General features: G+C 47.1%; 3 protein-coding genes across 3 annotated transcripts; 1 reads left to right on the top strand and 2 right to left on the bottom strand.

Annotated features, from left to right (window-relative positions):
- Positions 1-989: 989 nt before the first annotated feature.
- F4817DRAFT_321740 (uncharacterized protein) lies at positions 990-1,792 on the top strand (the record flags this gene model as incomplete). The annotated part of the gene is made up of 3 exons (XM_049301318.1): positions 990-1,101; positions 1,253-1,586; positions 1,666-1,792. The coding sequence occupies 3 exons, from the start codon at positions 990-992 to the stop codon at positions 1,790-1,792; spliced, it is 573 nt and encodes a 190-aa protein (XP_049153284.1).
- Positions 1,793-4,349: 2,557 nt separating this feature from the next.
- On the bottom strand, positions 4,350-6,364 carry F4817DRAFT_355443 (uncharacterized protein). The gene is made up of 3 exons (XM_049305658.1): positions 5,904-6,364; positions 4,501-5,715; positions 4,350-4,434 (listed from the first exon to the last, which is right to left on the bottom strand). The coding sequence occupies exon 2, from the start codon at positions 5,712-5,714 to the stop codon at positions 5,064-5,066; it is 651 nt and encodes a 216-aa protein (XP_049153283.1). The 5' UTR covers position 5,715; positions 5,904-6,364; the 3' UTR covers positions 4,350-4,434; positions 4,501-5,063.
- Positions 6,365-6,403: 39 nt separating this feature from the next.
- F4817DRAFT_355440 (putative short chain dehydrogenase/reductase) lies at positions 6,404-8,713 on the bottom strand. The gene is made up of 3 exons (XM_049305657.1): positions 7,614-8,713; positions 7,333-7,557; positions 6,404-7,221 (listed from the first exon to the last, which is right to left on the bottom strand). The coding sequence occupies exons 1-3, from the start codon at positions 8,008-8,010 to the stop codon at positions 7,001-7,003; spliced, it is 843 nt and encodes a 280-aa protein (XP_049153282.1). The 5' UTR covers positions 8,011-8,713; the 3' UTR covers positions 6,404-7,000.
- Positions 8,714-8,792: the final 79 nt, after the last annotated feature.

Genomic DNA, 8,792 nt, shown 5'->3' with positions numbered 1-8,792 from the left:
TCCGGCTCCGAGTATAATACCGAATAATACAGTGTTTTACAGGGGTACGGTATTATTCAGTGTTTTATTATAAAACACGTGTTTTAGAAACCCTAGTCTTAGGTATTGACGTTGATGACATGCAGTGGAGCTTGGAGGGGTGGGGGTCACTTCTAGGTACCGTAAATCTCTTTTCTTTTATCTTACTTTTTTCTTTTTTTCTAAGGACATGTATAAGAAGGTTTCACAAAATGCCATCAAAGAATTTTAAATGGTTAAGGAATTATATTTCCGTAAAGATAAATATATATAATACATAATATACCTGTTTAAATTGAGAATAATGCTAAAAAGACTTACAAGGAAGTCTTTGATCATAGAATCCGCCAAGCGGTGATGAAAAAAAGCCTCAAGCGTTTTTAATAAAATATGTCCGGGATGCCGGTATAGGATGACCCGGTATTGCCCGAAAGGTCTCGCTTTGTTTAACCCAACCGTCAAAAATTATCTCCAGTCTTGTCCTGATCGGGTAGTCCTCTACTACACAGTATAAAAATTTATGAACAAGTTGAGATCAGTTTCTTAGGTTGAGCTGTCCCACTTCTCAATCCACTCATCCTATGGGTTTCGAGTCGTGGTAGATGTAGGTCTTCTCTTAGTTAGGTACCATACCTACCTGAACAGTTGAAGGTACTTCTGTTCTTAAGAAACTTCCTATGGAATCGACCTTCATGCCAGCTGTTGCACTGTGTCCCCCTAAGGTACCCAGCTGCTAACTAGCAACCAAGTAACCAAGTAACCGCCAACCCGGACGATTCTGTTCCTCTCGTTTCTTCCGAAGCTCTCCCTTCCTTTTCTTCCTTTCCCACTCACACACCAGTCAGCAAGCTCAATTTTTTTTCTCTCCTTCGACGATTTGGACCAGCTCCTCCCATCTTCTCTTTTATCAGTCATCTTTGGTCTTAGCAACCAACACCTCTCCCCTCCATCTCACATCCACGTCTATCACAATGGCCTCCGCTCGCGTTGTCGCCTCCAGGCTCGCCTCCTCCATGGGCACCAAGGTCGCTCGACCTGCCATGCGAACTCAATTGACCAGCGTTGCTGCTAAGCGAACCATCAGTATGTTTAAGCTTTTAATTTAACCCATTGATATCTGACGAGGTATCAAAAATATTATAATGCCTTCAATTGATACTTCAATTGCTTCAATTGCTGCGTGAAAAAATTTTCGTTTGTTGTTTGTGCGCTTGCTAACATGTGCCAACCTCAGGCAATGCTACTCCCTTCCAGGCCGTCAAGCGACAGCAAGCCTCCAAGATCCTGAGCGCCACTACCCGCCAGGTTTTCCAGCAGACTCCCCGCCGAGCTTACTCCTCTGAGATCGCCCAGGCCATGGTCGAGGTCTCCAAGAACTTGGGTATGGGTTCCGCCGCCATCGGTCTGACTGGTGCTGGTATCGGTATCGGTCTCGTCTTCGCTGCTCTCCTTAACGGTGTTGCCCGCAACCCCGCTCTCCGTGGCCAGCTCTTCTCTTACGCCATTCTGGGTTTCGCTTTCGTCGAAGCCATCGGTCTTTTCGACCTCATGGTTGCCCTCATGGCCAAGTTCGTACGTAATATCCGAAAATCCCGCAACCAAATTTTTTTTCTTGTCTTCAAAACAATACTAACATAAGGGAAACAGACTTAAGCAACTTAACCTCCATACTTGCGGAGGCTGGGGTTCACACTACGGTCTGGAACGTGTGAATGAGCAAATTCGGAGTGAGGGGTACACCGCGATGGTTTCGTGCCTTCACCGTGTTCAATAGGAGAACCAGCATTAGAGTAATTAGAGGTCCATAGACTCCCGTGGATAGGGGAAAAAACCTAGGGGAGGGTTTGCATTGCATTCAGGCATGTAAAGATGGGAGAAAACTAAGGCCACCTCTGGTTGGCGTCTGTAAAATACAACCACCATCTTCACCAACATCACTGAGGCTTCCTTTTTTTTTTTTTGTTTTTATGCCCGATGACGAGAAACGAATTCGTGAACTGTCCCAGATGGGCTAATCAAAAGAAATTCCACTCACCAATTATCATGATATATTGCCTATATCGTGATACGCCTATAAGAAAATACTCGTAGCAGAGCTCCTGGTCACTTGACCATCCCCACGATTTGCGATTTGCGCGGTTTTCCCGCTTAAGATCTGATCCACCGAATTCGCTTGATTCCCTGGCCAGGGTCAAGACACGATTGTATCTGTATCTCGACTAGCTCCTGCACAACTTTGTACAGATTGTGCAACACATCCCGTTGAGCCGTACAATGGCCCACTTAGACGGTTTGGTCTGCCATCTTCTAGCTGTCCTCGCATCGATAAAACCCCCACCACGTCTCCCTGCCTCTCCCGAAGCAGCCAATCAGGAAGGGCAATTGGGCGCTATGTGGACTCTCTGGCTGGGGAATAAAAAGGGAGCGGAGACGACTAGCCTTTCCTTGTCTGGTCTGGGGGGATGACGAGAGAGTACTGTACGTTGCGGAGTAGAAGAAGAGATAATTTAGCTGTTTGGACTAGCTGCTTCGGGCAGGTACCAAAGTAATGAGGTCAGGTTGATGGATTGATAAGAGCTTGGTGGGCGGCTAGGTGCGTTAGGGTTAAGGTTAGAGTTCGACTTGAAGTTTCGTTGTCTTAATTGTGGACCGATCCGATGTGCTAAAGCCTAACAGGGAGGGATGTCCTGATAATAGCTGGAGGTACTGTGTATATGTATTAGTTGATCCCCAATGTTGATGCTGACAGAAGACTCCTGGTATCGTTTTCCTTTTACAAAATATTTTTTTGAACTAATAACCGCTGTTTACTATTAGACGTATTCGAAGATATATTCCCCGACTATGACGAATGTCCAAATGTCTTTTCAAGACAGGAAGCGATAGCCGTTCTGGTATCCTCGCTATCCTCCTTACCGCAACAGATACCACGAATAGGTTAATACGGCTCATGGCTCTAATGGGTTGACAACAAGAGGGACAACAGCGTGATATCGCGCACCCATGGCATAACGAAAATGCGTAGTTGATGGACTCGGCCAGGTACCATTAAAAGAAAACTTCAACGACGAGGACCACATTATGACTTCTCGATAACAACTTCGAGGAAGTAGGCAACAATGCTGGATCATTGGTCGGACACACTGGGCCTATACCCCGTCACAGGTGAACCGAAGGAGTTGCCCTCGAGGGTTCCGGCTTATTCTCCCTACGGAGATAATCCAGGCGTAATCTATAAAGATTGCTGAAACTTAGGGCTGAGTATCCGAATTGCCTAACTGCATCAGGGATTGGCCTATAGGGGTTCAATTAGAAGCGACAGCGACTAGCGAGGCGTTGATGCTGTGTGGTCGAATTAGCTACCGATGCTCTTGGAGTGGACTTGTTACGTGATGCAAGTTGATCTTGTCCTGGTCATCACCCCTTGATATTTCTTCAAGCATCGAATATGAATATTGGACTCCCACATGGCCTATCTTGGGTGGCATGCTTATTAAATTATGGGCTCTGCTCCGGTTGATATCGCTCCTTCTTAGGCTTGAAGATCAAGAATAAGAGGCCATAGTATCGCCGTTCCAGACCTATTTATGATATATGGCTGGTGGATTTGGTGCCATGTTGCAACCGTGAATTGTCGGAAGGCCCGAATGGCATCGGCATCAAAGCATTCTGCCTCGTGTTGAGCAGCGTCTCCACAACGCATCGGTCCGTGCCAACGCCTCAGCTTGGGTATTTCGGTTCTACCCGGGGCATTATCCTACTCTTGAAAAATACGAACGAAAAGCACCGAGAGTACCACTCGATTCTCAACGGCGCTGAAAGATGCCAATGACATATTTTCGCCTAGGACGCTATTATTTGGAAGAGCCAAGACGGGTTCGAGTTGCGTGTCGTCTAGAGTCGATTGTTCGCTTTATACGGATTGAGGATACATTTTCGGGTGTGAGAGACAAGCAACAAGCCTGGAAGAAAATACCGCGTTCTAACAAACTATCACGCACGGGAGTAGTTCCTAGAGAAGAGATTCTGGGCTTATAAATCACGAGTACGAATGAGCGGTCGGCTCTAAGTGCTAAGGATTCACCCCTGACGGCGTCTTTTAACAATTTAGTGTTTTGGATACAAAAATGAAGGACAGCAGGGAGCACAAGATGAAGTTGACTTCTCAGGTGAAGTCAAAATAAGAATTACAATGGGAGTTTGGTTGTGGTCGACGCACCTCAGACTTCGAGTGGCATGTTTCTCTACTCCTTTTCCCCTCACGAATCACATGACAACCTTCCTCTTCAATACAGACCAATACTACCCCAGACTTTTCCCCCAGACTAAACCCCGGACTTCATTACTTCCCCGCCTTTGTTATTCGTTCATGTCTTACACCGCTATGCCTTATTTATCCATCGTCCGACGATCGAGGTAAGAGTCCATGGTACGAACTCGTCAGCTCGTTACGTGCGTACATTAATAGCTAGGCATAAGCAGGCGGTGCAACCATAATCGTCCACATTGTTGCTCTGAAGGGTTCTGAGGACCGTGCTTGTTTGCGTTTAATTGCATCCGTTTCGTAACCTCGCGCTTCCACGATATACGAAGTCAATCCTAGTAGCAATGTTGTCGACCGTATCATAATGTCCAATATCGAACGCAGCTCTTCGAGGTCAAAGACTTACTAGATCGTTATTCGCCAAATCTAAGCAGGTTGTCACATTCAAGTCACGTTCAAATAGGAACCAACCAAGTTGGATATCGAAATAAATGTCGTCTTGTTAGATTAGGGGGTATGCGGGAAAAAACCTCTGAAATAGGGCTCACGATGACTAGCTATTTATCCATCCTCCCAACCATTTTGCAGACCCAAATCTCAATCAATATGGTCCATATGCTGCGAATTATTCTATGCCAGCGCATCTTTAACCTCGAGCGATATGGTCGATGACGCGGTCCTAAACCCCCCTTAATATACATCGTCAGTTCAAGTACGCTTTTCGACTACAAGAAACCTCCCTCTCCGTCTAATCTAGGACCGACTTACCTAACGAGTATTACTACGAGAGTGGCCACCACTGATCGGTGGGGTGACGAGGGTGAATAAAGTAATCACGGTCAGGAGGGAAGTTGGCCAGGTTCGGGAGATTCTCGTCGATTTCGTCTGGGACAGCTGTACCCCATCCCAAAAACCCATCACCACCGAACTCGCGTTCACCTTCCCAATCCCGGTTGCTTAGCCAACCGTACCGCTCATCGTAGGAATCGTACCCCTCGTCGTGGTACCAGGGGTCCCAGTTGTACAGTTCGTTGTTCACCCTTTCAACCACGATCGGGAACCACCACCAAGAGTACGTGTCCGCTGTGACCAATTCGCTCCTTTCAAGCCATATTTCCGAGCAGCCCTCGTCGTCCTCGTCGTAGTAAGCACGTAGTTCATATGAGTCGTAACTCATATAACTGGAAAGAACGTCCCAGTCGTCTAGAGTGGCTTGGATAGGTATAGTGATGTTGTCGCGCTGTTGCGAGGGGGATTGCTGGTATCCTTGGTCGGATTCCTCATTGCGATCTCGAGCAAGCTGACTCGAAATCTCTTCGTCCATGTTATCGACGTCGACGTCCCGAGGGTCACCCTCTTGGTCGCTGTCGCTCCACACGGGATGCAAGCCGTCCTCGAACCAGTCAATATCATAATAAATAATCCTTGACATGGTAAGTTGGACCTACAATGGTATCTTATATCGCGACTTTGACACTGGCGTCAGGGCGATGGATCTGGTACCTGTCCTTCTTTCCTGCGAAATCTGCTTTGTTTACCTTGGATACTTGTGTTAAGGGTTGCTCTAAGCTCACGGATAGGATTATTGTACACCTTACGGGGAAGTGCTAACTCGGAGTAGTCAAAGCAAAGTAGGGATTTGTAAATTATTTAAGAGAAAGGAAGAAACCGAGGGCGACGTGACGTGGAGGTAAGTCAGGTCGTGAAATACGCACCTGGGTAGGTTAGTTATCTTACTTTATGCGACTTCAGAGGTATAGAGTCAGGTAAGTGTTACCTTGGTAAAGGTTATAAAGGAGTATTCAGAAGGATGGCTATGCAATCTAGTCTGGAGAGGGAAAAGAAGTGTCGTCCCGAGCTGGACTAAGAGTTACGTTGCGTTGGTCACTACCTATACTTAATCATATATTTATTGCGTGTGGTGAACAGTACAATTCGAAAATCATATACTAAGATATAGTCACTGTTGTGACAATGCCTAGCAACAGACGGTTTGTGATTCCTTAGGAATCAACTGCTACGACAATGCCTTTCAGGCTGCCCCTGGGTTTATAGCCCCTGTGCGTGTAAGGCAACTCAGGCTTCCTTTTACAAAGAAGAATAAGCATTTATTTAATACCACTCATTGCTAAAACCTGGCTCCTTTGTATAAGGTAATTACTAGGCCGTGACCAATATCGAATGGACTCGCTTCATCTACTGTGAAAAGGAATCCTCTTGCTTCTGTCCTGGGACTTTTGCGACTTAGATTCATTTGAGGCAAAGTTGTTTTGATGCCTTTTTGAGGAATTCGTGACTGTTATATATTCCATAGCCATCTATTTGGTAGTACCCAAGTGTGGAGTAGACTAACTGGTGCTGTGAGTCGTCTTCGGTATGCTACGCTTGGGAAAGGGGCGCATAGGCGCTTAATTAAGGGGGGGATAGCCATTCGAGATTATGAGGTAGACATAAGAAACTGCTGTATAGCCAGATAGAAGGAGCACACATTGACAGTACAGCTTGCTTTGAAAATGCTTCTGGTAGTAGTCATTAAACAGGCCTCATAAACAGGCCTCAATAGCCTTACATTATGCATCACCCACGAATCCAAGCCTAGTACCTTTTCTCTACTCCCGAAAATGCCTAACACATAGCGGTTCCATAGTAGCCGAAAATTACCAACCGTCCCCGCTTCTATTCTCTAAGAGACTCTAGCAAAGGAATAAAATCACCGCCTCAAGCAACGCCGAGTTTCCAGAAAGTCTCAAGGTTAGAGTGCGTAGCCTCGTCCACGTACTCGTGTGGCGGGCGCAGCGTCACGCTGTTGCCGTGGATCTCAGCTACGGAACCGTTGATCTTGGGGTCCCCGGTGAGCTGCGCGATGCCCTTGATGAGTGTCTCCTGTGGCGTGACGATCATTTCCTCGAATAAGGCTTTAGATGGAGCGATACCGCTTTCTATATTCTTTTGTTAGTCTAGTCAACGAGATTTTGATGATACGTGTAACTATGGAGAAGCCAAAAGGGGCTAGGATGGGGGAATATATTATATAGGAGGGATGCTCTTACCGAGGACTGCGGGTGCTAATGCGTTGATGCGAATGTTGACGCGTTCGAGAACCCTTGCCAGAGATCGAACGAGCCCGATCACGCCGGCTTTTGAGGCAGCATATATGGGAGCTACGGGGAATGGGTATAGACCCGCATTTGAAGAAGTGCAGATGATGGTACCCCGTGATCCTGTTGTGGGATCTGGCTTGTTCTTCCTAATGTAGTGTGCTGCAAGTTTAACAGCTGCCGTACTAGTTAGTAAAAGTGTAGCTTTTCGCACGAGCATCGATGAAACTCACTGTATATCACACCCGTTAGATTAACGTCTAGCGTCCTGAGTCTTGGCTGCGACGGCTCCTCCTCGTCGACGAGCGTTAGACTGCTAGCACCTTGTTCCGAGATACCAGCGTTGGCCATGACTATGTCGACGGCGCCGCGCTGCTGGTAGACCTCCCTAAATGCTGTGTCTAGGTCTGACCATGATGTGACGTCTACACGCTTGAAGCTGATAGTTGATTGCGGATACTCTGATCCTATGTCGGTCACCACCTTGTGGCCCAAGGCGGTGTTGACGTCAAGAATACTGACGGCATAACCCAGAGAAGCAAAGTACTTCGTCATCGTGGCTCCGAGCCCGCTCGAGCCGCCGGTCACGATGACACTTAGCGGTCGGGGTTGTGTTGAGTTGTCGCTCATTGTAGTTTGTGTAAGTGTAGGTTTGGTCTAAGCCAATTTTTAACTAAGAAGTGTCGAGGAAACTTGTACGATGTTTCTCTGATACTGTGACTGGGTGTTTATGAGGATATTGTAAGGTATTTATATTTATGTTGTCGAGACTAGTCAACGTCTCGTATATCAATGTAGATAAAGTAAGTGGTAGTCAAGTAGTCGACGAAGGAAGCGGGGAATATATAGGTGCCAACTTCCGAGGCGCAAGAAAACCATAGTACAGACTTTTGGAGTCCAATTGGATAAAGTCCGTATGTACATCATTCCTTAACCAGCAATGTACCAAGCCTTCGTTGAATCCCGACTTGCTAAAATCGAAGGAAGAACGTACAGTAGTGTTTTGCACTTCAGGGGGGATAGCCTGATCCACAGGCTACTAAACTCGGCAGTTGGTCACCCTATGAGTGGGGTACGGCGTCAGGAGATTCCCGTTTTGAAGGACTTCGTATCGTGATGTAAGAAATTAGACGGCTTTTTAGAGCGAAGTAGACCTTTGGACTTAATAATAAACCGAGGGCCCCCCCTGTGGGGACCACAAGAGCCCGACTTTTAGCGAAGCTCATGCTTATGTCATCCCGTATGTCATCCCGTATGTCATCCCCTTATGTCATCCCCCCTTATGTCATCCCATCCCCTTATATCGGTTTTCCGAACTTTAGCCGCTCATCCCCACAGGGTCACGTGCCACCACGCCAGACCGCGCTCGGGGGCGCTCGGGGGGGCGCTCGGCGCGCTGACGCGCGCCTCGC

The sequence above is a fragment of the Daldinia loculata genome (assembly GCF_022478755.1).
Source record: "Daldinia loculata strain CBS 113971 unplaced genomic scaffold F4817scaffold_168, whole genome shotgun sequence".
Classification (NCBI taxonomy): Eukaryota; Fungi; Ascomycota; class Sordariomycetes; order Xylariales; family Hypoxylaceae; genus Daldinia; species Daldinia loculata.
This window is presented reverse-complemented; position numbering and strand designations above follow the sequence as displayed.

Bases quoted from the DNA above. Each gene is read 5' to 3' on its own strand.
- F4817DRAFT_355443 (XM_049305658.1), bottom strand. From the start codon at position 5,714: ATGTCAAGGATTATTTATTATGATATTGACTGGTTCGAGGACGGCTTG.
- F4817DRAFT_355440 (XM_049305657.1), bottom strand. From the start codon at position 8,010: ATGAGCGACAACTCAACACAACCCCGACCGCTAAGTGTCATCGTGACC. The intron at 7,558-7,613 runs GTGAGTTTCATC...CTAGTACGGCAG, and splicing joins TCTAACGGGTGTGATATACA to CTGTTAAACTTGCAGCACAC. The intron at 7,222-7,332 runs GTAAGAGCATCC...AAAAGAATATAG, and splicing joins ATTAGCACCCGCAGTCCTCG to AAAGCGGTATCGCTCCATCT.